Genomic DNA, 27,955 nt, shown 5'->3' on the forward strand with positions numbered 1-27,955 from the left:
TTCAGCGCCACCCGCGTTGGAAGCTCTCCGCACCAGAGCTCCACGATGTTGGAGCAACGGCCCAATGCTCCGGAGCTCCAAACGGTGACCCAGGTACGCATTGCCCGCTCCGCGGTGACTCCAGCGCTGCGCCGCCGCTGTAGCAGCCCTGGTCCGGTTCCCGGTCCCCGGCAGTAAAGGCCGCTCCAATCCAGCTGGTAGGCCGCGAGGTGGGGAGCGAGGACGCGACTCGGAGAAATAGTCGCGTCCCCGCCAGGAAGAGACTGGGAAACGGTTTCCCCCTTACCCTGCCCCCCTCCCCCACATAGAAAAGTTAAACTTTCCCCCTTAAACAGACTTTGGACTAACTGAAAATTAAAAATAAAGATAGAAATGACAGACAGGCTGTAGGTAGAGGCTGCTGCCAGTGCAGTGCTCCAGCATTTTGTGTCTACCTTCGATTTTACCAGCATCTGCAATTCTTATAGAAACTTACAAAATTCTTAAGGGGTTGGACAGGCTAGATGCAGGAAGATTGTTCCCGATGTTGGGGAAGTCCAGGACAAGTGGTCACAGCTTAAGGATAAGGGGGAAATCCTTTAAAACCGAGATGAGAAAAACTTTTGTCACACAGAGAGTGGTGAATCTCTGGAACTCTCTGCCACAGAGGGTAGTTGAGGCCAGTTCATTGGCTATATTTAAGAGGGAGTTAGATATGGCCCTTGTGGCTATAGGGATCGGGGGGTATGGAGAGAAGGCAGGTACGGGATACTGAGTTGGATGATCAGCCATGATCATATTGAATGGCGGTGCAGGCTCGAAGGGCTGAATGGCCTCCTCCTGCACCTAATTTCTATGTTTCTTAAACTCTTAATCATAAATCTTTCTCCTTGTCTGCAATGGTTTGCGAAGTGGTCCCACATATTTGAAAATTCACTAAAAAAGAAAAGATAGCAAACAAAAACAGTCTGAGATTGAGTATCGGGGATAAAGTTGAGCTCGCATAAGCTGATATCGCTGAGGATTGCTTTGCTTTATAAGACCCAGGGTTGCAACAATGACATTGATAATATATTCATATATATTAAAAAATCTAAACATGTATCAGACCATCACAAGGCACAACAGGTTAATCTGCTCATCATCCTGTCCCTCCAGCACTGAAGAAGGGGATCACTGCTGAATGATTTGTATTGACAATACCAAATAATATTCCAAATCTAGTGTTACTTTTACTTTCTGAAGAGATCCAGTGATCCGTCAGCTAACAAGACTTCATTTGAACAGATTAGGGATTGATTCTACATTATCCCTTGCTTGAATTTGTGCCTTGAAATATATATATATATATATATATATTGATAATGTAAAATGGAACGTGTCCACCTGGAAAAATGTCAGTATGAAATGTTTAATTATTTCATTTTATCCATTCCTGACACAGTGCTGAGTTACTTCACCACTTTCTAGCATCTGCAGTTCCATGTGTCTCCTTAATTATATCTGTCATCTGGTTAATAATGTGGCCACATTTCACATTTGAGACCTTAGTCACAAATTGTCAGGTGCTTGAGGATCCACATGGCAACGTGACTCCATTGAAGATAAGAGCATTAACGGAAACTGTTCAGAGCTGACTGAGTGTACAGCATTCCCTACTACAATTTATGAAGCTCAGTAGCGTCTGGCTGGTCTGATTGATCTGAAACACTTGTACCCATTGAACTTATCTGTGGCAATTTAAATGTGCAATTGACCCCACTGGATTGGTTGGGAATAGGAAGAATGTGTGCTGGCCAGGGGTATGAAAATATGATTCGATTTTTGTTAGGTAATAGATGCAGATTGCAAAAAAAACTTTAAAAAAATAGAAGGCAGGATGACTTCTGGAAAAAAAAACGATTTATCTTAAGTATTTTTAATGGTGCTTAACTCCCTCCTCTAAGTATTTTTTGTCTCATGTCCATCTTAGACATCCGTATCTGTTTGAAATAAAAGGATACTGTAAATCATTATAGTGTTTTGGTGGTATAACCTTTGAATTTTAATCTGTCAATTTTGTTGTATTACTATATATTGTATCGGTTAGATCTTCCTGTGAGCCATTTATAGTATGGGACTTGTGTTCATCCTGTTCATCATATTATGAGCCTGCTGAAGGACAAACAAGTTTTCTTGCGAAATGCCAATCATAAGCACACTTTCTGAATTGTCGACTGGATACTTGTTTTTAGGAATTTAGATATATCTGTTGTAAAAAAAAAAAACAGGAAAAGGAAATACAGAATGTTTATTTGGTTACACCACCACATTTTTGCTTGGGGATCAATAATGTGTTTGGAAGCGGGCCTCCAAATGTGACTTCTGGATTGCAAACACAATGTAACTAAGAATCAAGTTGGTGAACTTTTGTAATGCAGGGAGGGAGACATAAAGTAGCAATGTTACAAAATTTTGAGATTTAAAAAATCAAGTCTGCAATTTATCCTATCAGATAAAGCATAACAATGTTTAATTTGACACCCAATTCACTTTCATATCTCAAGTAATAAAAAAGTTATGGCCATTTTCATACTCGGAAATTAGCATTTTGTTCCCTATTGATTTTCTATGGACATAACAAAAAAGCTGTGATTGGGGACAGTCAAAAGCCCATAACCTTCTTAAAAATTAAGAGAACTGAATGAAATTTTCAGTTATCATAGATTGAAGCATTCTGAAACAAATATAAAATAATCTTACTTGGATGACCTGAAATTAAAGCATATAATTAGTTAGTTACCCAATTGTAGCTAATTTCAAACTTCAATTACTAGATCTAAACATCTATCCATTTCTTAATAAATGATTAACATTTTTAAATAGCCCAAGTGTCCAAATAATATTCACAAATAATTCACAATAAAACATGATTTTTAATCTCATTTACATCAATTTATAGGCCAAATGGAAGGAATTTAGTGTTCAATTGCTGTAAATTAAAGTCAATTTAAATCGGCTTTCTAGTGGGTTCCTGTGAACGCGCTGGTTTAGAACGTTCACATTGCGCTGGATTTGTGCCCCCAAATGCCCAGAAAAATACTGCGGGATATAAAGAGCCCAAAATGAACTACTCGCTATAGAAAACTTTATAACAGGGTTATATACAAGCCCCATTTAATGTAAAAATAAGGTACATACCTTTAATTGTTTGCTTTATAAAACCCTGGGGCTGCGAGAGGTTGCGAGTTGAGAGAGTGATTTTTAAACTACTATAAATATTATACAAGGCCATAAAAACTAATAATACCTTTTGCGACGGGGTCTTTCAGCGATTTTCCGTTAATTATTTACTAGGCTGAACATTTTCGATTGGAACAGCCTAGTAAAAATCGAGTTTTAAACCCGCCCCCTCTAAACAGCGCCAAAATCGCGCACACGGGGTAGGGCAGATGCTCAGCCACGATTCAGGTAGGTTTTGTAACATACCTACATAAAGCAGGAACCTAATGGCTAGATATCTCAACCTGTCAAAAACTTAATAAAAACACTTTGCAGGATATTTTGGAAAAATATCAAGGTAATATAGAAAAGTCAACATAGATTTGTGAAAGGAAAATCATGTTAGACCAATTTATTGGGGTTCTTTAAGGAATTGAATCGTTCTGAATTAAGGTAAATGGATGGATATACTAAGATTTCCAGAAGATAAAAACTCATGGTATGTGAAATAATGCATTGATGTGCAGAGCAGATTGGCTGACTAACAGGAAATTGTGTGGGCATAAAATTATCTTTTCTTGGGTGGCAAGATGTAATATGTTTTGTGTATTATTGTGATCAGTTTTTTGGGCCTCCACTATCAACAGTTTCATATAAATTATTTTGACAAATGCACTAAGAATATGTTTGCTAAATTTATTAATTCTGAAAAAAGTAGGAAAGTAAGTTATAGGCTCCTTGTATCCTCTTCATAGAGCAATATGGATGGATTAAGTGAGCAGGCAAACATCTGGTAAATGGTGTATATATTGTGGGAAAACATAAGCAAAAAGCATATTGACTAAATGGCAAAAGGATGCAGAGGGATCTGTGTGCCCTACTACCTGATTAAGAAATGGCTATTGTACACATTCTGCAAATAAGGAGAATCACTAAACTTATTATTTATTACCAGGGAATTGAAGGGAGGCTATGCCTCAATTATCCTGAGGATGCAGAATCATGGGTGTCTTTCAAGGCCGGGCTGGTAGATTCTTTAATGTGAATGCAGAGTTGAGATTGCAAGTGGATCAGTTGTAATTTATGAAATGGTTGAGTGGCATATCCCTGCTCCTAATTTGTGTGTTCATAAGAACATGTCTTAAACTAAACTGAAGAAAGTTGTAATGAACTTAGGTTATTATTTTTTGTTCTGATTTCTGTTTTATGAAATGATTTTCAGATTGTTTGGAATGGCAAAGTGAAAGAGGAAGTTTAGTTAAGATGAACAAAGTCAAAGGTTCAACAGAAAAAGGGTAAGTAGATTTAAGATGGACACCAAGGAGAATTTTAATAACAAAATATTGTTTAATTTGTGCTTGTAAACTGACAATTTTATAATCTTCCTTGAATTTAAAATTCAAAGGCAACAATAAGGAAAAGATTGAAAATGGTTTATGTGCTATATAAAAAAAATAAAAATAAATAGAATTAGGTGGACAGGAATTTAGAACATAAAACAATACAGCATAGCAACAAGCCGACAACCATCATGTTGGTGCTGACCTTAATGCTAATCCAACATGCATATTGTGCCTGCACATGGTTTGTATCCCTCTAAATATATAGAATATAGATATGATAATATACAAATAATAATCAAAAGTATGAATTAATCGAACCATGAGAATTAAAATCTTGTACCAGATGGATTCTGCCTAGTAAACATTTGATAAATACATTATGAAAAGATGTAATGCTGGTGAACTGGTAGAAAGGTAACATTAAACCAATATTTAAGAAAACAAAAGGAACATGTCCAACGAATAAACTCGTCCAACAAATAAACTCCTTAACATTTAATCTCCTGATCTAATTGAACATCCCGAGGCCTCTTCAGGATTCTCCTAATCCGTCATCTTAATTGAAGAAAAACTCAGTACGTCATCATAGAAAGCTCAGATTGTGATTTTTGTTTTTTATTGATTGTCCACGACCATGTAAAATAAATAGGCATTAAATGTAAGGAAACAAATTGATTTTATTATTGCAAAATGTGTGGCCCTAAGCAATAGTCTGAAGATGTTTTGTGATGTAACTTTTCTTTGTGATGTCATAACAATGGAGATTTTTACACATTTCCATTGGTCTTATTTTTCCTCAGAAGTATGATAGCTGAATTATCCTAGTCCGTTTATCTGGGGAATACTGTTGGTAGATGGAGGGCAACAGGACATCACATGATGAGATGTACAGTAAAAATTGCAGATAAATGTTGTAATTGATAAGCATGGCAATCTTACAGTTCAAAATTATAATCACTATGACTATCACAATGGAAGGAAGCCAGGGCTCTTAAAGTTGTACATGATCTCTGCACCTGAAAACTGTGGTAAACTTCCTAAATGTGTAAATCTGTGTATGGCAGCTCAATAATGCAGAATTACAAAATTGTGAATCATTTCATTTGGTTCCTTTGGAATTGCTGATGTGAATTTTAATCTTTGACTGTGGATTTGAAAAGGAAGCACCTGAATATCATTGTCACTCAACTGTAAGATCTAGAGTGCAAATTAAATACTCTTAAAGATGGTATATGTTTAAAAGGTCCTAATAACCTACTTTTCAACAAATTATTTTTGCATTGTTCTCAGGAATTCACGCATCCTTGGTCTGCTAGCCCAGTTGGAGAAGCTGACTCTGGATGGGACAGCGCATGATGTGGAGAATGGGCGTTATGTTACTTCCAAACTTCTGCATCTGGCTCAGACTCAAGGTAATATTGTTGGACTATTAATTGTGTGCTTTCTAATTTTTAAATGCTGTGCATCTAATAACGTGAGAAATGGTGCCCTTTCATGGTAAAATGCAGATATATTGCATATATACAATATGTTAGAACGTGGAAGATATTGAAAGCTATTTCAGTCATTGTACTTTGTCACGTAGATATTTTGTAAAACTCCATTAATTTTGTAAGCGTGAAGCTTGGTCGTACTATATTTTCCAGAACAATTGATTTATTTTAATGTTCCAACATTTTATATACTTTTTAAAGAAAAGTTCTGCAGTAGAGTACAGGTGCACAACCTTTCATCCGAAAGCCTTGAGACCAGACACTTTTCGTAATTTGGAATTTTTCGGCTTTCGGATTGGAAGATTTTTAGCGTAGATTTTAACGGCTGGCACAGTGGTAGAGTGCTCGGCTCATATCCGCAAGGTCGCGAATTTGCGCCTCGATCCCGGCAGTTACTCGATCGCGAGTTTGAGTCTTCAATGTAGTTTTTTCTTGCAGAATAGGAGAGAGGTATTTTGGGTTAGGCTGGGATCATTTCTCTGAATGATAATCGTGTTTGATACAAGTATAGGAGAGGTGTTTCACTTTGTGGGCAGAACTTTTGGAAGTGTGCCCACTATTCTCAACCCCGATCTATGTTTGTCCCTGCAACTCATTTTTGAAGCACGCTCCCCGATGGGCCGCTATTACAGCAAGTTTTTCATGACTGTATTCCAGCTGCGCCACTAAGAACATTTAAATTTTGTACACCATCAGCTTCTGCCCCTCGGGGAAATTGTTCCTCTGGAGTTGGAGCGGGGCGGGGCTGGGCTGGAGTTGCTGATCTGGGATCTCCGTGCTTGCAGTGGGCCTGGGGGTCGGTGTCCCGATGAGGGGGCACATCTCGGGCTGTGGGCGAACTGCCACTTGTCGCCGTAGTGGCCCATCGGGGAGCGGCTTCTGGTGGTTGATAATTCTTCGGCCACCCCCTGAAAACAGGAGCTGAGACTGGGAACTGTACCGCCCTTGCAGGTGAGCAAGAGAGTGGGGTTGTTTGCAGTTGCAGAGGGAGGGGGCAAGGGCGGTACAGTTCCCAGTCTCAGCTCCTGTCCAGGGGGGTGGCCGGAGACGTCAGGACCAACAGGATCCCACTCCCCGATGGGCCGCTACAGCGACAAGTGGCAGTTCACCCACAGCCCGAGCTGCGCCCCCTCATCTGCAACCCGGGTTCCTCTGGAGTTGGAACGGGGCTGGGCTAGAGTTGCTGCTGGCTGTGAGTCCCCGGGATGTCCATGCTTGCAGTCGGTGTCCCGTTGGTCCTGACGCCTCCGGCCACCCCCCTGGGCAGGAGCTGAGACTGTGAACTGTACCGCCCTTGCCCCCTCCCTCTGCAACTGCAAACAACCCCACTCTCCTGCTCACCTGCAAGGGCGGTACATTTCCCAGTCTCAGCTCCTGTACAGGGGGGTGGCCGGAGACGTCACAGCCCGAGCTGCGCCCCCTCATCTGCAACCCCAAGAACAAGACGTACCTTGCACACCATCAGCTTCTGTCCCTACGGGAAGCGTGTTCCTCTGGAGTTAGAACGGGGCTGGGCTGCTGCTGGCTGTGGGTCTCTGGGATCTCTGTGCTTGCAGTGGGCCTGGGGGTCGGTGTCCCGTTGGTCCTGACGTCTCCGGTGACTGGCATTGTATGCTGGCATCGCCGACGTGAAGACAGTGCAAAGCCCCCGCGCCGGTGCAATGGGCGGGGAACTGGAGAGGGGAGGGAAGGGGTCACACACATGGCCGGGAAGCAGAGGGGTGTAGGTGGGGTGAAACTGAAGGGAGCGACAATCTGCTGCTGCCTGCCTGCTGAGTTAAAACGTGTATCGTGAGTCTACTGTGGGAACTTTTTAACTCAGCGGGCAGGCAGCAGCAGATTGTCAATTATTAACCCTCCCACGCAATATACCCTCACCTCTTTTATGAATGGGGATTTAGTTCCCCTTTCTTCGAGGACCGACCGGAGGTTCCACTGTCACCTCTGCGGGCCGCCCTCGGTAAACGTCTTCAAGGACCTTTCTTCAAGGACTGAAAAAATGTCCGCTATTCGGAGCTTTTCGTTATTTGGATCTTCGGACAAAAGGTTGTGCACCTGTAATACATTTTCTAGTGAACCCAGAAAGTTTTAAGGGAGTGGGGCAAAAAAGGCTATGATATGTTTAAAGGAAGCAGAGGAAACGGATCCAGGTGCATTTCGAGGTTTTACAGGAATCAAGGAGCATAAGAACCAGGATTTGTAATAAGTCTGACAGCAGTGTATTGAACTTTTATTACATAATAGCGTTGACTTCACAGGAAAGGCAGAGGTATTTTGGGGCAGGATTGGGAAGTATTTTCATGAATGATCGGTTTGATAAAATGTTTATTGTTTCATTTTCCCTGTGTAATTTGTGGCAGAGTGTGTGCTAGTCCAACCCTGATCTATGTTTAACCTTGCAATCATTTTTGTAGCACTATTATAATGACCAGATTACAGCAAGTTTTCCACGACTGTATTCCATTAGCCAATAATGAAATTTAAATTTTGTAAAAAATTGTTGAATCAAATTGATTACATTAAATTACACAGAAACTGCATCAAAGAAACAAACGCCACTGAAACCATTGTTCTTTTGAGTTAGTGGTTCTTTATACTGTGTGCAACCTATATTTCGTGCGGTTCCCCAGAATGTGGCCAAACGAGGGTGAGAAGAGGCAAGCTGGCAATTTTTTTTAATAGCTGTTATGAAATATAATGGAGATAATTTATAATTTGTTCCAACACTTGGCTGGAAAAATCTTATCATTAGAATCTTATTACATCTAACTGCGTAATATTTTTATTCAATTTATTCAATAAAATACAAATACATCTATTGATGCTCCTGAACACCTCATCAGTTAGGTAACCTGGGGTCATTGGGTGTTTCGAGTCTTTCAACATCAGACGCCCTCGCCCAGGCGACCCAGCCGTGGTTGATCAGACCACGACTTGTGTTCAGGTGGCATTCGCTCCTCCCCATAGACCTTCTCTCCTGATCCAGAGCCATCTCGAGGCTTTCTCCGCTGCTCAGTGCACTCAAGGCTTTGTAGAGCGATTTCTCTGCAAAACCTCCGCAGCCAACCTCGATGGGCATACACATTGCCTTCCAGCCCTGCTTACGGCAGTCTATGACCAGCTCTTCAAACTTGGTCAACTTCCTCTCGTGGGCCCCCTCCAGACGGTCCTCCCACGGCACTGTCAGTTCCAACAGGTTTACCGGCCCTGCCCAAGAGCCTTTGGGCAGCAGCTCAGGATGTGTTCCAACGTCCCCTTGCCTGAGCATTGCAGGCAATCTGGAGATTCCGCTTTGCCCCAGATGAAGAGGTTCGATGGGCTGGGCAGGATATCATACACTGCCTGGACCAGGAACTTGATGCGCTGTGGTTCAGCCTGCCAGAGCTCAGTCCATGTAACTTTTCGGTCCATGGTCTGCCCCACCTTGTCCGGGTTCCCTGCTGCCTCAGCCAACCGCTCTGGTACACCTCTCCTCCTCTACCACTGTCCTCACTTCCTCCTGGACCAGCCTGCGCCTCTCCTTTCCCTTGGCCTTGTCAACCTGCGGAGTTGGGAAGATTCCCAGGCCAGCTCTTCCCCGAGTCACTGCTCCCACCAGGACTCTATGGCGTATCCGAGACTCTGCTTGCAGCACGGCTTCGCCGGCTCTCCACTTCCTCCCAGTTTTCACCTCCACCCCTGCTTGAGCCACCTTGGGGTCGCTGGAGTCCCTGTACAGCATCACCTCTCTGGCCCGAGTCACCTTAAACTCCTCCAGGGAATTCAGGGGCAGCTGGAGCTTGGTGTTATTTCCGTAAAGGGCGATGCTGCTAAGGCTCCTGGGCAGTCCCAGACACCTTCTGAGAAAGCTGCTGACTTTCCTCTCCAATCTCTCCACGATGGAAATTGGGACTTCGTAGACAAGCGGTGACCAGAGTATCCTTGGCAGGATACCATGCTGGTAAATCCATGCCTTGAACTTGCCGACAAGCCCCGACCGGTCCACTGCTCTCAACCAACTCTCCAGCTCCTTACAGGTTGCCTGGACAGATGCTCTATCCTTCAGGCTGCTGTTAAACACCTTGCCAAGTCTCTTCACTGGCCTTTCGGAGACAGTTGGGATTGGTGCCCTTTGATGCTGAAGCGGAACCTGCCCATGACTTTGCCCTTCTTCAGCACCAGTGATCTTGATTTTCCTGGCTTAAACCTCATCCTTGCCCATCCAATCAGTTTCTCCAACCCCTGCAGGATCCACCTGCCTCCTGGCACTGACTCAGTGGTGACAGTCAGGTCGTCCATGAAGGCTCTGATTGGTGGTTGGCGCACTCCTGACTTGGTCCGAGGGCCCCGGCACTCTGGCTCAGCAGCCAAGGCAAAAAGGATCACAGAGATGGTACAGCCTGTGATGACCCCAACCTCCAGTCTGTGCCACTCTGATGTTACTGACCCTGATGAGACGCTCATGCTGAACTGGTTGTAATAGTCCAGGATGAGATTTGCCACTTGGCCCGGCACATGATGCTTGGTCATGACTGTCTGGATCAGCTTGTGCGGGATTTAGCCGTAGGCGTTGGCCAGGTGAAGCCAGAGCACTGTCAGGTTTCCCTTGTTCTCCCTGGCTTCTCTGATGAGCTGGGTCACCACTCCCATGTGCTCTAGACACCCCGGCACTCCAGACAAGCCTCCCTTTTGCACCGAGCTGTTGATGTAGCCATTGCTGGAGAGAAAGTTGGTCAGCCGCCTCGCTACTATGCTGAAGAAGATCTTGCCTTCAACATTTAGCAAGGAGATGATCCTGAACTGATCGATCTTCTTGGAATCTTCTTCCTTTGGGATCCAGTCTCCTTCACCACTGATGCACCACTTTCCCTCTCTTCCAGATGACTTTCAGGATCTTCCACAGCCGTTTCAGTAACAAGGGGCAGTTCTTGTAGACCCTGTAGGGAACTCTGCTCGGGCCGGGGGCTGAACTAGATCTTGCTCTCTTTACAACGTCCTGGACTTCTTTCAGGAGTGGCTCTCTACTATCAAACTCCCTGATGGGTGGAGGTGGTTTTATCAGGATGTTGCACTGGCCCAGCTCCTGCTACCTGGGTCGCTGTATGTAGTCTGGATGTGCCGGACGATCTCCTCCTTAGAGCAAGCCAAACTCCCACTGTGCTTCTGCCCTATCAGTTGTTTGGTGAAGCCGAAGGGGTTGTCTATGAAGGATGCTCGCTTCCTGGCTCTTTCCTTCGGTGCCACTCAGCTCTATGGAGGGTCATCAGCTTCGCCCTCAGGATGGTTCGCAGCTCAGCCAAGGGGGGAACGTTGCTCTTCACTGGCCTCTTTATACTGCTTCTTGAGGGACTTCAGCTCCTGCCGGATCTTGTGGATCTTTGTTGCTCATTGGTTCATGGTGAAAGGTGTTCTGGCCGGCTTCTTCTCCACTGCTCCAAACCTTTCCACAGCTAGGCCGGCGATGATTGTCGTCATCGTCTGCAGCCTTTGGCTCACGTATCTCTTCGCAGTTGCTTCTAGCACCTTGTCGACGTCCTCATCGAACTGATGCCAGACTGCCGTCTTGCAGGCCTGAGGCCATTTGACTCGAACCTTCTCCAGAGAACTGTTCCGAGAGACAAGTTGCGCCACATGGAGGCTTCGGGCTCTATGGGGTGATTCCGGGCCCGGCTCCTCCCCCCCCCCCCCCCCCCCCCCCCCCCCCCGGCGGGGGCGCACCCCTGAGGGTATTTTACCATGTGTATTTCTGTAGCGTGATTTGAGTCTGCGGTTTGGGCTGCCAACCCACCGCACCCCGGTTGCCGTCTTTCCGAGCTGTCCACTGTCTCTCCAGTCGTCACCACCCTATTTATTCTTGGTTGTCCTATACAGCGGTTATAAACGATATCAAGAGCTGTAATTGTCCTATCCTACCACTGGGTGGTGATATCTACATCACTTACGCTATGTGGATACAAGGAACTGCAGATGCTGGCTGTTTACAATATGCTTGCCTCTATTGGACATAGGGTTTAAACAGAGTGTATGGGAAGGGAGAGTGTATAATGTGAGGTATGAAGTGCAAGGAAAATTGATTGCTATCAATTCTCATTTTAACCGGCACCTCTTCAATCTCTGCTGCACCACATTTTCCCATTGCTTTCTGCGATTCTCTTCTGCTTCTGTTTTTCTTTCTTCCCCTCCTCTTTTCATCCTCTTCCTCTTGCATGTCTTTTTCCCTCAGTTTTTGGTCTTGTGTTTCTTGCCCTTAACATCAATCTATTTAGTATTGCTTGTTGCCTTCCTTCCACAGTTAGTCTCCGATGGCTTGGGTAGCATCCAGGTAGTTTTGGCTGGCTCAGATATTGTTCGCCTCATAACCAATAGTGAACCATTGAATTTTGAGTGTTGGGGTTCATCCTAAGCCGTAAGACGTGGAGTAGTGCATTAGTGAGCTATGCATTGAATGACTATTTTGCTGTGGTCACCACTAGATGGCCATTGCCACTCTAAAGCCTGGGAACTCAAATGCACACTACTCTGAGTTCATAAACATGTGCTTTTGATGTTTTTCTTCAGAAAGATTTCATTTGAATGTGTTGGCTTTCAAGTGAAATGTGCCTGGAGTTCTGCTTCCACATGACAAGATCAGTGCCAGAATAATCAAATTGGTACAAATGCCATCAGAAGTGTCTGTTTATCCACAAAAAAGATGCCAGGTTCAGTCTTGTAGTTTCCAGAGATCCTTTAGCGGCAGAACTCTGTCCTCAAGATATGTAACATGAATATTAAATTTGGAGGAATTTTGCTGGTGGATGTGAATTTGTTCCTCCTCTTAGAACATAGAAAAGTATAGCTTAGGGTCAGACTGACCTGGCAACCATGTTTGTGCAGGTCCTGACGTCAATCTATTCCCATCTGCCTGTGCATGCTCTATATCTCTCTTTTCTGCCTGTATCTGTCCACAGGTTTTTAATGTTATTGTATCATATGTTATTGTATCTGCACCTACCACCTCCCTTGGCAGTGCATAATAATAATAATAATAATAATAATATCTTATCATTGCACATAAGTGCAACGAGATTTGGTATGCAGCTTCCATCCGATGTCATAACTTAAATTACTAATTTAGATTTAGATACCCCGAGAAACATGGTTTGTAAAAAGAACATTACAACAGTAAAACAGTTCAAACAGACTAAAGTGCAGATGTGTCTGTGCGACGTGACCATCCGAGGGAGACAGTCCATGGGGGGTGGGGGGCACTCAGCAGGGCCGGTTCAGAGCCGCTATAGCTCTGGGAATGAAGCTGTTCCTGAGACTGGAGGTTCGGGCGTAGAAGGCCTTGTAATGTCTGCCGGAGGGAAGTAGTTCGAACAGTCCATTACAAGGGTGTGAGGAGTCTTTATGGATGCTGATGGCCTTCTTGAGGCACCGTGTGTGGTAGATGCCCTCCATGGCTGGTAGCAGTGTCCCAATGACCTTCTGCGCTCTGTGGATGACGCGCTGAAGAGCTCCCCTCTCCGCGTCCGTGCAGCTGAGATACCATACAGAGATGCCATACGTTAATATGCTCTCTGTGGTGCAGTGGTAGAAGGTTGACAGCAGCTGTTGGGGCAGACCAGTCTTTTTTAATGTTCTCAGGAAGAACAGTCGATGCTGAGTCTTTTTGACCAGCGCAGCAGTGTTGGTGGACCATGTGAGGTCCTCAGAAATGTGAGTGCCCAGAAACTTAAAGCTGGACACTCTCTCCACACTGTCCCTGTAGATGGAGATTGGGGCGTATCCTGCATTAGGTGACCTCCTGAAGTCAATAATCAGCTCCTTGGTCTTGGAGGTGTTTAGTGACAAGTTGTTACGTGCGCACCACTCCGCCAGGTTCTGCACCTCCGCCCTGTATTTTGTTTCATCACCGTTGTTGATCAGCCCAATCACTGTTGTGTCGTCTGCAAACTTGACGATGGTGTTGGTGTCGAATGCAGGAACACAATCGTGTGTGAAGAGGGAGTAGAGCATTGGACTTAGTACACAGCCCTGTGGTGTGCCGGTGCTCAGGGTGATAGTGGAGGACAGGTGCGGGCCCAGTCTCACAGCCTGCGGTCGTTCCGTCAGAAAATTCAGGATCCAATCGCATATCGGCGAGCTGAGGCCTAGCTGGTGGAGTTTGGTGGTGAGCTTGGTGGGGATGACCGTATTGAATGCAGAGCTGTGGTCAATGAAGAACATCCTCATGTACGTGCCCTGGCTTTCCAGGTGAGTCGGGCATCCTCTGTTGATCTATTTGCCCTGTATGCAAATTGATTAGAGTCCAGTGAGGCAGGGATGCTGGATTTGATGTGGGAGAGGACCAGCCTTTCAAAGCACTTCATTGGTATTGGAGTTAGGGCAACCGGGCGGAAGTCATTCAGGTTGGTGACTAGACTTTTTTGGCACCGGCACTATGGTAGCTGTCTTCAGGCACTTGGGTACCGTTGCCAGAGATAGAGACAGATTGAAGATCCTCGTGAATACCTCCGCCAGCTGTACAGCACAGTCCTTTAGTACCCTTCCCTGGACTCCATCCGGGCCTGCAGCCTTGCGTGGATTGATCCTACGCAGAGCGCACTGTACCTCCTGAGTGCTCAGTGATAAGGCCTGTCCCTTCAACATGGCCGGGGTTTTTCCACTCCTGATGGTGTTGCCAGTTTTGAAGCTGGCAAAGAAGGTGTTTAGTTCGTTGGCCGTTGCGATATCACCGTGGGGGCAGGCAGGGCTGCTCTTGGTGGTGAGCTTTTAAATATTGGGAGTCCACATCTCTCCACGGTATTGAGGTGGTCTTCCACCCTTTGCCTGTGGATGTCTTTGGCCTTATTTATGCCTTTGTTCAGGTTCGACCTGGCAGCACTGTAGGCAGAAGTGTCCCTGTATTTAAAGGCATTGTTGCGTGCCCTTAGCAGATTCTGAACCTCCTTGAGTCCAGGGTTTCCGAGGATCCTACTCCCAATTCTACGCTACGCGCATCGGTTCCCAGGAAAGCATTCATGTCCAGGGAACATTACCATCAGGGTTCGGGAATTGCTCTGCCACCATAGACAAGAAGGGCTATGCATAGCAACAGTAGTCCCCATCCCCGGCCGAACGCAACAAGGGCAGAGTCCCTCTCACTCGCCTTTCCCCTGCAGCCAGCTATACAACACATAAGGTCCGCAATTCCAGCCAGCAAACAAAATCATGAGACATCTTCCCATCTCCCCCCTGCAACGGACTTCCGCAAAGACCGCTACCCTCCGCAAACCTTGTCCGTTTCCCTTCCTTCCCGAACGGAGAGGTTGAGAAGGTAGTTTCCTTGCCCACCGAAGAAATGCAACACCTGTCCCTTCAAACCCCTTTGACTCACCAGGGACTAAGCAATCTCCAGGCGAACATTTTTCCTTCTATGCATCTCCTCCAACCTCATATATGTGTGCTTATGATTGCTGATTTACATTTGTTTGACTTGTTTTGTTGTTTGTCGTTTCGCCGAACAAAAGTCTGCAATAACCGCGACCTCCCATTGCTCCACTTTCATTTCCCAATCCGACCTCTCTGTATGGGTCCTGTGACAAATGAGCAATAGCGGACTTGACTTGCACTTGACTTGACTCTTGTAGGATGGCATGTCCCTGTGAATTCTCCCAACATGCTTACTGGTGTCCCCTTCGGTAATTGAGGTGGTCTCCCACCACCCTCCTATCCGCCCGCCCTCGGGCTCCTCCTTGGCCCTTTTTCCTTCCTTCCCCCCAGGTTCGACCCCATGGCTGAAGAACTGTAGGCCGAAAGTGTCCCTATTTCCTTTAAAGGCATAGTTGCTGCTGCCCCTAGCTGAGTTTCTGAACCTCCTTTTTGTGTACCTTCGATTTTTTTCTGCAGTTTTCTTGAACATCTTTATTTGCTTGTCGACTGTGACAGTCTCCACACAGCAGTTGATGTAGGAGAGCACAGTGGATGTGTACTCCTCCAAGTCTACCTCTGTACCACTGGTAGCCTGTTGTGCAAACAGGTCCCAGTCGGTGCGATCAAAGCAGTCCTGGAGTTGTATGGTGGCGTCCTCTGGCCATATTTTGACCGTCTTTATTGCAGGTATGGTCTTGCGGATGAGGGGTTTGTATGCAGGCAGTAGAAACAGTGAGAGGTGATCGGATTGTCCCAGGGATGGGCAGGGGAGAGCTCTGTATGCGTCCTTGATGTTGGTGTACACTTTATCCAGCGTGTTTGAGCCCCTGGTAGGGCACTGCACATGCTGGTGGAATTTGCGGAGTGCAGCTCGTAGGTCGACCTGATTAAAGTCCCCTGCAACAATGAAGGCAACGTCGGGGTGAGCATCCTGCGGCTTACTGATGGCCGAGTGCAGCTGTGCTAGCGCTAGGTTGGCATTAGCCTGTGGTGGGATGTATATGGCCATGATGATAACCACAGTAAACTTCCGAGGCAGGTAAAACGGCCTCCATTTAATCACTAGGTATTCCAGGTCTGGGGAACAGGAGCTCTCTACTGCAGTGTGGTTGGTGCACCAGTCATTGTTGATGTAGATGCAGAGCCCGCCACCCTTGCTCTTACCGGAGTCCTTTGTTCTATCAGCACGATGCAGGTCCACAGCCCCATCGGTAACAAGCATGCTGAGACAGGTCTCTGTGAAGATCAGCACACAGCAGTCTTTCAGGGATTGCTGGGTGTTGATCCAGAGCCTTACCTCATCTAGCTTGTTGGTGAGTGACCGGACATTCCCCAGAAAGACGCTTGGGCGCGATGATCTTTGTGGAGCCCTCCGTAGCCTGTCCTGCACCCCCGATCGCCTTCCACGTTTCTGTTTTCTCTCCCGGCGCTTGCTCTGTCTCCTCCCTCCGGAGTGGTGATCCAGTGATTCCGAGCACTTGCCACTCTCTGTGTGTAGTGGGGCGTGGGGAACGCCTCATATATTTCTTCTCTCATCTTAAACTTATGAATTTATGCCCTCCATTTTTGACTTCCACCCCAGGCAAACAGACTCTATCTTTCCTATTAATTAAGCCTTTCATAATGTTATATTCCGATGCTCCAGAGAAAACAATCCAAGTTTGGCAAATCTCTATTATAGCTAATGCTCCTCTACAAAGCTCTTTAAAATGATTTTCTGCATTTAAAATTGGTAAATAAATATAGGCTGTAGTAGTTAGAGAAAATACAAATATATTAATTATGAATGTAAGAAAATTGTTTGGAACTGTTAAACAATATAATTTTCTGTTCATGAAATAAATATATGAGTGCCAAATGAGTGGTAAAGATGTGGTGTGGTGCCGCCTAACGGCAGCGGCTCGACTGCAGTCCGTCTGTCTTTTTTAAAATTTTTGGCTTGTTAAATGGATGTTTGATTCTAGTTTTTTTTTAGCTGTGTATATGTGGAGGGTGGGGGTTGGAGAAACCGTTAATCCCTTCCCCGTTCGGGGACCCAACTTTCTTTCCCTGTTGGGTCTCCAGTGTCATTGGGCCTAACATCGTGGAGCCGGAACCAGCCTGAGGGCTCCAGTCGCGGAGCTGGCCGACTTCGCAGTGGGAGGAACTGTGGTGGCACGTGGCTGCAACCCGACTTCGGAGCTTCGGAGACTCCGGCTGCAGGTCTGTGGACGGTAACATCGCGAGCTCGCAGGTCCCTGGTGGGAGACCGCATGTCGGTGCTCCCGCAACGACAACTTCTCCCGCTGGAATCGCGGGGTTTAAATGACTTAGAGCGGGGCCTAACATCGCCCGGCACGGCTTAACAGCCACTGGACTTACCATCGCCACCGGGGGCTTTAACATCGTGAGCCCCAGTCGCCTCAACGTTGCAGTTGAACTGCTGGACCGCGGGAGAAGAACAAGGGGAAGAGATAAGACTTTTGCCTTCCATCACAGTGAGGAGGTGTTGGAGATTCACTGTGATGGATGTTTGTGTAAATTGTGTTAAATGTGGGTCTTGTTTTTTTTTGTAATTATTAAGACTAGAAAATGCAATTTTGTTCAAACCAAGCTGTTTGAATGACAGCAAAAGGCATTCTATTCTATTCTATTCCAATGGTGTTTAGGAATTATGTTAACAGAAATTATTGAAACTCTTTCACTTTTTGGGCTGGGAAGGGGAACATGTCTGAGAGCGTGTGAATGGCGTTGGGAAGAAAATACACTTTGCTTATGTTTATATTTGTTTCTGGGAATTATTTTGACTAAGAAAAGATTGAATGCGTTTAGGAATAAAACTGCCTTTCAATGGGAAGTTACTGTGGACCAACATCTCTGATTGCCACATATGTTAGAGAACAAGATTTATCAAAAATTATATGTATGGAGTAGAGTTGCATGTTGTAAGTTTGTAAATTCCCTCATCTAATTTTACTTCACTGGTTATTTGATAGTGGCATTAGTTTATAAGGAGCAGGCTTGGCCTTTCACTTAATCTTTTCACCTTCTGCTGTTCCTGTTTTTATTTCTGAATTTGCTGGGTCAGTTTACCACAACAGTTTTTTCAAGCCTTGGAGCACTGATTACTGAAAAGATATTTTCGATAAATGGCATCATGAATATGAATAATATTAATTATGTTTGTTAATGATAGTATATCAATTAATACCTTTTTTAAAGTCCTTTTTTCTCTGCTGTCCATTTTATTTCTTACTCTTGTCTTTCTCTTTTTTCTTTCCTGCTCTATCTCTTCCATTTCCTCTATGCAGTTTTTCCTTTTCCTTCTCCTTCTGTTTCCTCTGTTAATCCCTCGGTTCTTTAAATAATGATTTACACAAGATGGCAGATGCTGGAACCTTGAGCAAAAAATAAACTGCTGAAGGAACTCAGTGGGTCAGGCAGCAAGAGTAGATAGAAATGGACAGACTGCGTTTTAAGGCAGGACCTTCATTGGACCTTCACCTTTCACTGGTGCTGCCTGACCTGTTTAGTTCCTCCAGCAGTTTGAATTTTCTTTGTATTAATTGTTGTAAAACATTGTACTAAAATATTTCAAACTGTTTATCTACCTGGAATTGCGGAGATTTGGATTGGGCTTACTGAATAAGCCCAATACTGAATAATGAAATATTAAGTTATTTTCTGATAGTGTAATATAGCTCTAAGCTTAAACATAAAAGCTAGCATGCTTATCCATCTTTTACAAAAAAAAAGTTATCTTGAAGCTTGCAATTAATATCAAGAAATCCAAAGTGTGGCATTCACTGGATACCTTATCTTTCAGTAATCAATGACTTAGCTGAAGAGCCATACAGCATGGAAACAAGGCCCTTTGGACCAACGTCCATACCACCACAGATGCCCTGTCCAAGCTGGTTCCATTTGCTGCATTTTTCCCATATTCCTCGAAACATCTCGTATCCATGTACCTGTTCAAGTATATTTTAAAGATTGCCTCTTGCCTCAACTACCTCCTCTGGCTGCTCGTTCCAGAAACCTCCCACCCTCTGTGAGGATGTTGCCCCTTGGGTTCCTATTAAATCTTTCCTCTGTCACCGTGAATTCTGAGTCTTGATTTCCCTACCTTGGATAAAAGACTCATTTACTTATCTATTCCCCTCCTGATTTTATTTGTTTCAGTGATATCACACCTCAGCTTCCTGTCCTCCAAGGAATAAAGTCCTAGCCTGCCCAACCTCCCCCTATAACTCAGGCCCTCAAATACTAGCAACATCCTTGCACTCTTACTAGCTTAAAGACCTCCTTCCTATAGTAAAACAAAATACGTTTGCTGAGTGTATGTAATATGTCAAAGTATCTGAAGCAACATGCATTGCTGATATCAGAGTGACATAGAGTCCCAGAAGGGCATTGATGTTTAAAGAATATAACCAAAATGAAATTTTGAAAAGGGTTTGAAAACTTTGAAAACCCAAAATGTAAAGGGTTCTCGGATTGTACACTGGATTTCTAACTGACTACGCCATAGGAAATGGATGATTTAATTAATCTTTTAATTGAGCACCTGTGACTGTTGGAATATCAAGGATGTTAGATTCTTACTGTTTGAAGAGTACTTTACATAGAGCCTAAAATTGGTGAGGGCATGGTATTGGATGTTGCGAAGAAAATGCTATTTCCAAAGAGTTTGTTAGGCATGGCGTGACATGGCATTTAAGATAATAATAATAATAATAAATTTTATTTATGGGCGCCTTTCAAGAGTCTCGAGGACACCTTACAAAATTTAGCAAATAGAGGCGACACGTAAATGGAGTTTTTTTTGGAATATTTCTATACAAAATAAAGTAAGTCATAAGCAGGGAATAAGTAAATGTGGGGAGATAAAAGACTGCAGATGCTGGAGCAAAATATAAACTGCTGGAAGATCTCAGCTAGATCATTTTAGCAAGGCCAACTTTGGTATTAGATAAGAATTTGCAAAAGTCGATTGGTGTAGGTTGTTTGTGGGCAAAGGGAATCCAGAAAGTGGATGTATTTAAAAGGGAGTTGGGAGTTCTTGTTGGAGTGGCCTCTAAATAACTAGTGCATTTTGTAGATGGCACCCTGAACCAGATGCGACGGAAATGAACGGTTGATGGGTGCTAAATAACAGGCTACTTGTCCTGGCTAAGGTCAAGCTTCTTGAGGGTTGTTGGGACTGCAATAATCCAGGCAAGTGAAGAATACTGCATCCATTCCTGCCGTGCTTTTAAATGATGGAAGGCTGTGTGGTATCTGCAGGTGATTTGGATTTGGCACTATACTTGTGGCTGGTTAAGTTTCAGGTTGATGGTAGGAAAATGGGTGATGGGGGCTCAGAGATTCTAAAGCCAATTAATGTCTAGTGCAGTTATACAACACGGAATCTGACCCTTTCGGCCCAACTTGTCCATGCTGACCAAACTGCCTCATCTACGCCAGTTACACCTGCCCGCATTATCCTACTAAACATTTCCAATCCATGTAGGCGTGTCCAAATGTCTTTTGAATGTTGTTATAGTATGTGCCTCAACTACCTCTGCTGGCTACATCAAATTTCTGGTAAAACAAATTAACTTTTTGTTGGTTTGAATATCCTATTTGCCAAATGCAAACCATTTTGTCTGATAACACTAGTGGCTAATAGAACTAAATATCATTCTATACTTTTAAATTGTCTTTTCAGGTGCATTCTACTGATACACGATGTGTCTATGACTTTTAATTGTATATCCATTTATACAATATTGTCTGCTAAGTATGCAAACATTGTTAAACTGTTCATGATTGAGCAAGATCCCTTTTCTACCTTTGTAACTTGATCAACTGTCCTGTGTCTAAAGATATTGGCGACTGAATGCTTTGGCAGCAAATGAAACAAAGTTGCTTCAAAATATGAATGAGAAATATTCCTGTGAGCCATTGCCATTATTTTTGTTATAAATGTTTTATCGCTGTGCGTGCTTTCTCTGCTTGTCAGGGGTGACTTCAATTTTGAAGACTTTCTCATGTTGAATAAAATACATGTGGATTACCAGACTCGGGGCTGTTAATTACCATATCACATGTACTGTGTGTGTGTGTGTGTCATTTTCATTTGAGTGCGGTTGGCACCACGACATAAGATGCAACTTGGAAATAAAATATGTTGAGTCAAATGGTCATATACGTTACCGGGTCATCGTTATTTCCTCAACTTCGTAAATGTACCAACGTATTCTCAGGTGTCTGTTATGTTCACGGCAATCTATAAAACCAAGTGCTCAGCAATAACTAGTAGTGTGCATCTACAAAATTAATCGGACAGTCTGGAGCAGAGATGGCTAGTTATTTGGACAGAAAGTACACTTCTATACCCAGAGACCTGATCCATAGCTATAGCCCTCAGGAACGTAAGTCGTAATCGAAGGAGAGATCCTTCATAACTTGCAATTTTTATAATATGGTTTTAAAAAGCACAGATAATTGTGTGTTTGTAATTTAAATCATTTGTCTCAAGGTATCATGGATTAATGTCAAGAAAGTGGTAAATAATAAAGCAACACAAAAATGGTGCAAAACATTTAGAATGCAGTGTAGGAAGGAACTGCCGATGCTGATTTAAATCGAGAATAGTCAATAAAATGGAGTAATTCAGCGAGACAGGCAGCATCTCTGGAGAGGGAATGGGTGGCGTTTCGGGTCGAGACCCTTAATCAGACTGGAAGCAGACTTAGAATGCAGTGTTACTTATTTCTCTGTGGTTTTAGTAGGGACACAAGAAGTTTTCTTAATTTGGTGCGCACAATCACGTATTCATGTTGTAAAATGTAATAGTTATTAGTTATATATTTATCATTTTGGTTTCCTGTGATCAATATTGGAAAATTAATTTGATGTAACCAACAGTATTTTGACGTGTGAAGTCAGTGATTAATATGTCCTTTTCATATGACACTTGTTCCCTGTACTTTTCAAGCTCCTTTCTCTCATAGAATGTCAATTCCATGTTCACGGAACTGCTTATTCATTGTATTTGACCAGCTCATAATATATTTTTCTCCTTTTTGATTGCATGAAATTGAAAGTGCTCGATTTCAAGCACTGTATTTGATTCTTGTGGTCAACTGTAATCCATCAATGATACAGTTGGTGCTGTTCTTTAGCTTTTGAGTTATGAGTCGAACATTTTGTAGAACATGAGAATCAAAAATCTGCAGATACTGAAAATGTGAAGGAGAAATAGAAAATGTTGGGAACATTCAGCAGGTCAGGCAGCATCTCTGGAGAAAAGCAATAGGTGACAATTCGGGTCGAGACCCTTCTCTGGCGAAAAGTATTAGGTGACATTTCGATGGTTGACGTGGGCTCGGCGGGCCGAAGGTCTTGCTTCCATTCTGTAACTTTTAATCAATCAGTCAAATGTCAAAAATCTCTTGTTATGTCCAACATGATACTGCCTCAAAGGGGTGTTGGTTAGCTTTGTAGGATACTTGATTCGTTGATAGGTGCTCATTCAATCAAGGGTAGATATTTTAATGAATCGCTGCTTTATTCAGTTCAGTTACCCCTCCTTTGCTGCCTGACGGGATAATATTCATTGCATAAATGTTGCACCCTCGTTGGTTTATTGATTTCTGATTGTGGTAAATATGTAAATCTCCATGTTATCATTAGCAATGTTACGTAATTTTGAGATTATAAAAATCAAGTCTTTAATTTATCCCATCAGATAAAGCATAAAAAGAAGTTTAATTTGATACCTAATTCACTTTCATATCTTCAGTATTAAAGTTATGGCCATTTTCATACTCGGAAATTGGCATCTTGTTCCCTATTGCTTTTTCATTGACTTAACACAAAAGCTGTGATCGAGAACATTTAAAAGCCCATAACTTTCTTAAAATTTAAGAGAACTGAAATAAATGTTCAGTTATTGTAGATTGAAGCATTCTGAAACAAATATGAAACAATCTTACTTAGATGCCTTGAAATTAAAGCATATAGTTAGTTAGTTACCTAATTGTAGCTAATTACAAAATTCAATTACTAAATCTAAACATCTATCCATTTCTTAAGAATAGATTAACATTTTTAAATAGCCTAAGTGTCCAAATAACATTCACACAAGAATTCAGAATATAACATAATTTTAAAATCTCATTGTCATGGTTTTATAGGCCAAATGGAAGGAATTTAATGTTTAATACCTGTAAATTAATGGCCATTTAAATCAACTTGCCAGTGGGATTTTCTGGAACGCGACCATTTGGAACGTTGAGGTTGCGGTGATTTTAGTTCCCATATCGGCAGCAAATACACTGCTGGTTCTTTGGGGAAAAAAATCACTGTTTCGCAATTTAAAATGTGAATTAAATGCATCTTAAGAAACACTTTTATATACAAAAATAAACTACTTTCTTTTACCTGTCCCCTACATAAAATCCGGCCCCGTTGTCGGCATTGACAGCTTCAGAAGCTGATTTTAAAATCACTCCAGCGATTAACTTGTCGGGCGAATTTAAAAAAAAACCACACAGAACGGCAGTCGGAACGATTCTTTAGCAAAATCTTGCACTCCAATAAATATAATCCAGGACCAGGTCGGAAAAAAAATGCGTTTTAACCCTCTTTCCCCCCCCCCCCCCCTCCTCAAATGCGCCAAAATCGCGCACACGGCCAGTGGCAGAATTGCAGCGTCGCTGAAGGTAAGTATTGTAACATACCTATTATCATGTGATGCAAATACACATGTTACTTGTTGGTCTGTAATAAAGTACAGACCCAAGTTCTGAAGCTCCTGCTGTCTCAGAAGCATCAAAAAACTGTCTTTCAGACCATCTTCAAATATACCACCGCTGTGAATGAAGGTATTTACATTGTGATGAATATTAGCTCTAATCGGGGGAGATGGTGCTACTTTAATGAAACTTAAATTTCAAGGTCAGTTTATTGTCACATGTACCAATTAAGGCACAGTGAAATTCAGATTACCATACAGCCATACTAAAAAAAAAAAGCAACAAGACACATAACTACATAAAAGTTAACATAATCATCCACCACAGCGGATTCCCCATGTTCCTCACTGTGATGGAAGGCAATAAAGTCTAATCTTCTTCCTCTTTATTCTCCCGTGGTCGGGGCAGTTGAACCATCTGCAGTCTGGGCGATCGAAGCTCCCGCAGCTGGCGATCGCAGCCTTCGTGTTGGGGTGATCAATGCTCGTGCTTTGGGATGGCTGAAGCTCCTGCGGCTTGGAACTCCCAAAGTCGTTTTCTGACCAGAGACCACGAGCTCCATGATGTTAAAGTCTGCAGGTTGGAGCTCAGAGATCGATCCCTGGCAAAGGATCGCGGGCTCCACGATGGTAAGTTTTCAGGCGCACGCGGTGGAGCTCCCCAAGTCGGTCACCAGCAAAGGCCGCCAACTCCTCAATGTTAGGCCGCAGTGCGGACGGAGATACGATACGAAAAAATAATAGCATCTCTGTCAAGGGAAGAGATTAGGAAAAGTTTCCCTCACCCCCACATAAAACAAGCTAAAGAACACTGAAAACATACATTTAACACATACAAACAAACAACAAAAAGAAGGAAGGGACAGACTGACTTGGCGAGGCGGCTATTACTGGTGCCACCCGTTAGTACCTATTAAGCATTGAAGATCAATGCAACAGACCAAAGAACCTCAAAACTCAGTGGTTATAGAAGGAAAACTCTATTGACCAAGAAGTTCTAGGTATACAATGTCATACAACTCGAACAAACAGGAGCATGTTTAAACAAAGAATATGACTAATGGCTGCAGAATTAAATCCCAGGAAAAGTAAGGAAGAGAATTGTGAAACCTTAAGCAGCATTGGTACTCATTTGGGGAAACGGGAGAAAATTCCTGCTGAAACTCGGTCTACTTGGATCCCATAGGAATGTACCATCGTGCATCAGAGTTCCCTAACGACATGCACAGCAAGAATGGAATTTTTTTTTAAGCCGAGCAATATTTTCGAAGGAGTGGGTGATATTGGAAATGTGCAGGTACTGATTGCTTTTGGCACTGACCGCCTAGATGGCACCAGAGCATGGCGACTCCTTGCATGCCGGTCCCACAGGAGGATCTACTATCATCCGATACAATTACCCCACTCTTAAATTGTTTTTCCACTTGTATATCTATAATAATTCTCTGCATTCTGGTATCTTTCTCTTTGCTATGTTTTGTTTGTGTTAAGATTGATCACATTCATGTATAGTAGTATCTGAGTTGATTGGATAACACGCAGTCAAAAGCTTTTCAATGTACCTTGGCACATGCAATAATACCATACACGCGGACATGAGGAGAAAGAAAAAAAAGGAAATAAACAGAGAAGAAGAGACGGCGGGTTTCTTAAATGTGCATATTTTAATGCTAGGAGCATTGTAAGAAAGGTGGATGAGCTTAGAGTCTGGATAGACACCTGGAAGTATGATGTTGTGGCGATCAGTGAAACATGGTTGCAGGAGGGCTGTGATTGGAAACGAAATATTCCAGGATTTCGTTGCTTCAGGTGTGATAGAATTGGAGGGGCAAGAGCAGTGCTTTGGCAGGATAGATTGGAGGGCTCATCTAGGGAGGCTATTTGGGTGGAACTGAGAAGTAGGAAAGGTGTAGCAACACTTATAGGGGTATATTATAGACCGCCAAATGGGGAACGAGAATTGGAAGAGCAAATATGTAAGGAGATAGCAGATATTAGTAGTAAGCACAAGGTAGTGATTGTGGGAGATTTCAACTTTCCACACATAGACTGGGAAACACATTCTGTAAATGGGCTGGATGGTTTGGAGTTTGTAAAATGTGTGCAGGATAGTTTTTTGCAGCAATACATAGAGGTACCTACTAGAGGAGGGGCAGTGCTGGACTTCCTGTTAGGAAATGAGACGGGACAGGTGGCGGAGGTATGCGTTGGGGAGCACTTCGGGTCCAGTGATCACAATACCATTAGTTTCAATATAATTATGGAGAAGGTCAGAACTGGACCTAGGGTTGAGATTTTTGATTGGAGAAAGGCTAACTTTGATGAGATGCGGGATGATTTAAACGGAGTGAACTGGGACATTTTGTTTTATGGGAAAGATGTAGAAGAGAAATGGAGGACATTTAAAGGGGAAATTTTAAGAGTACAGAATCTTTATGTTCCTGTTCGGTTGAAAAGAAACAGTAAAAATTGGAAAGAGCCCTGGTTTTCAAGGGAAATTGGACATCTTGTTCGGAAAAAGAGGGAGATCTACAATAATTATAGGCAGCATGAAGTAAATGAGGTGCTTGTGGAGTATAAGGAATGTAAAAAGAATCTTAAGAAATAAATTAGAAAAGCTAAAAGAAGATATGAGGTTGCTTTGGCAAGTAAGGTGAAAGTAAATCCAAAGGGTTTCTACAGCTATATTAATAGCAAAAGGATAACGAGGGATAAAATTGGTCCATGGGAGAGACGGAGTGGGCAGCTACCTGCAGAGCCAAAAGAGATGGGGGAGATATTGAACAACTTATTTTCTTCAGTATTCACCAAGTAGAAGGATATTGAATTATGTGAGGTAAGGGAAACGAGTAGAGTAGCTATGGATACTGTGAGTAAAAAAAGTACTGACACTTTTGAAAAATATAAAAGTGGATAAGTCTCCAGGTCCTGACAGGATATTCCCTAAGACATTGAGGGAAGTTAGTGTAGAAATAGCCGGGGCTATGACAGAAATATTTCAAATGTCATTAGAAACGGGAATAGTCCCCGAGGATTGGCGTACTGCGCATGTTGTTCCATTGTTTAAAAAGGGTTCTAAGAGTAAACCTAGCAATTATAGACCTGTTAGTTTGACTTCAGTGGTGGGCAAATTAATGGAAAAGATACTTAGAGATAATATATATAAGCATCTGGATAAACAGGATCTGATTAGGAACAGTCAACATGGATTTGTGCCTGGAAGGTCATGTTTGACTAATCTTCTTGAATTTTTTGAAGAGGTTACTAGGGAAATTGACGAGGGTAAAGCAGTGGATGTTGTCTATATGGACTTTAGTAAGGCCTTTGACAAGGTTCCTCATGGAAGGTTGGTTAAGAAGGTTAAACTGTTGGGTATAAATGCAGGAATAGCAAGATGGATTCAACAGTGGCTGAATGGGAGAAGCCAGAGGGTAATGGTGAATGGCTGTTTGTCGGGTTGGAGGCAGGTGACTAGTGGGGTGCCTCAGGGATCTGTGTTGGGTCCTTTGTTGTTTGTCATGTACATCAATGATCTGGATGAAGGGGTGGTAAATTGAATTGGTAAGTATGCAGATGATACCACGATAGGGGGTGTTGGGGATAATGAAGAGGATTTCCAAAGTCTACAGAGTGATTTAGGCCATTTGGAAAAATAGGCTGAAAGATGGCAGATGGAGTTTAATGCTGATAAATGTGAGGTGTTACACCTTGGCAGGACAAATCAAAATAGGATGTACATGGTAAATGGTAGGGAATTGAAGAATACAGTTGAACAGAGGGATCAGGGAATAACCGTGCATAGTTCCTTGAAGGTTGAATCTCATATAGATAGGGTGGTAAAGAAA

The 27,955-nt window shown here is 43.3% G+C and overlaps 1 protein-coding gene across 5 annotated transcripts in view; it reads left to right on the forward strand.

Moving 5' to 3' along the window:
- Positions 1 to 27,955, forward strand: part of agtpbp1 (ATP/GTP binding carboxypeptidase 1) — a 217,711-nt gene that overhangs the window by 35,929 nt on the left and 153,827 nt on the right. For all 5 annotated transcript variants that reach the window (XM_055632933.1, XM_055632934.1, XM_055632935.1 and 2 more), the window contains 2 exons: positions 4,403 to 4,475; positions 5,814 to 5,935. In XM_055632933.1, coding sequence (XP_055488908.1) covers positions 4,403 to 4,475; positions 5,814 to 5,935 — 195 coding nt within the window. The remainder of the gene's footprint in view (positions 1 to 4,402; positions 4,476 to 5,813; positions 5,936 to 27,955) is intronic.

This window comes from Leucoraja erinacea, chromosome 3 (genome assembly GCF_028641065.1).
Source record: "Leucoraja erinacea ecotype New England chromosome 3, Leri_hhj_1, whole genome shotgun sequence".
Classification (NCBI taxonomy): domain Eukaryota; kingdom Metazoa; phylum Chordata; class Chondrichthyes; order Rajiformes; family Rajidae; genus Leucoraja; species Leucoraja erinaceus.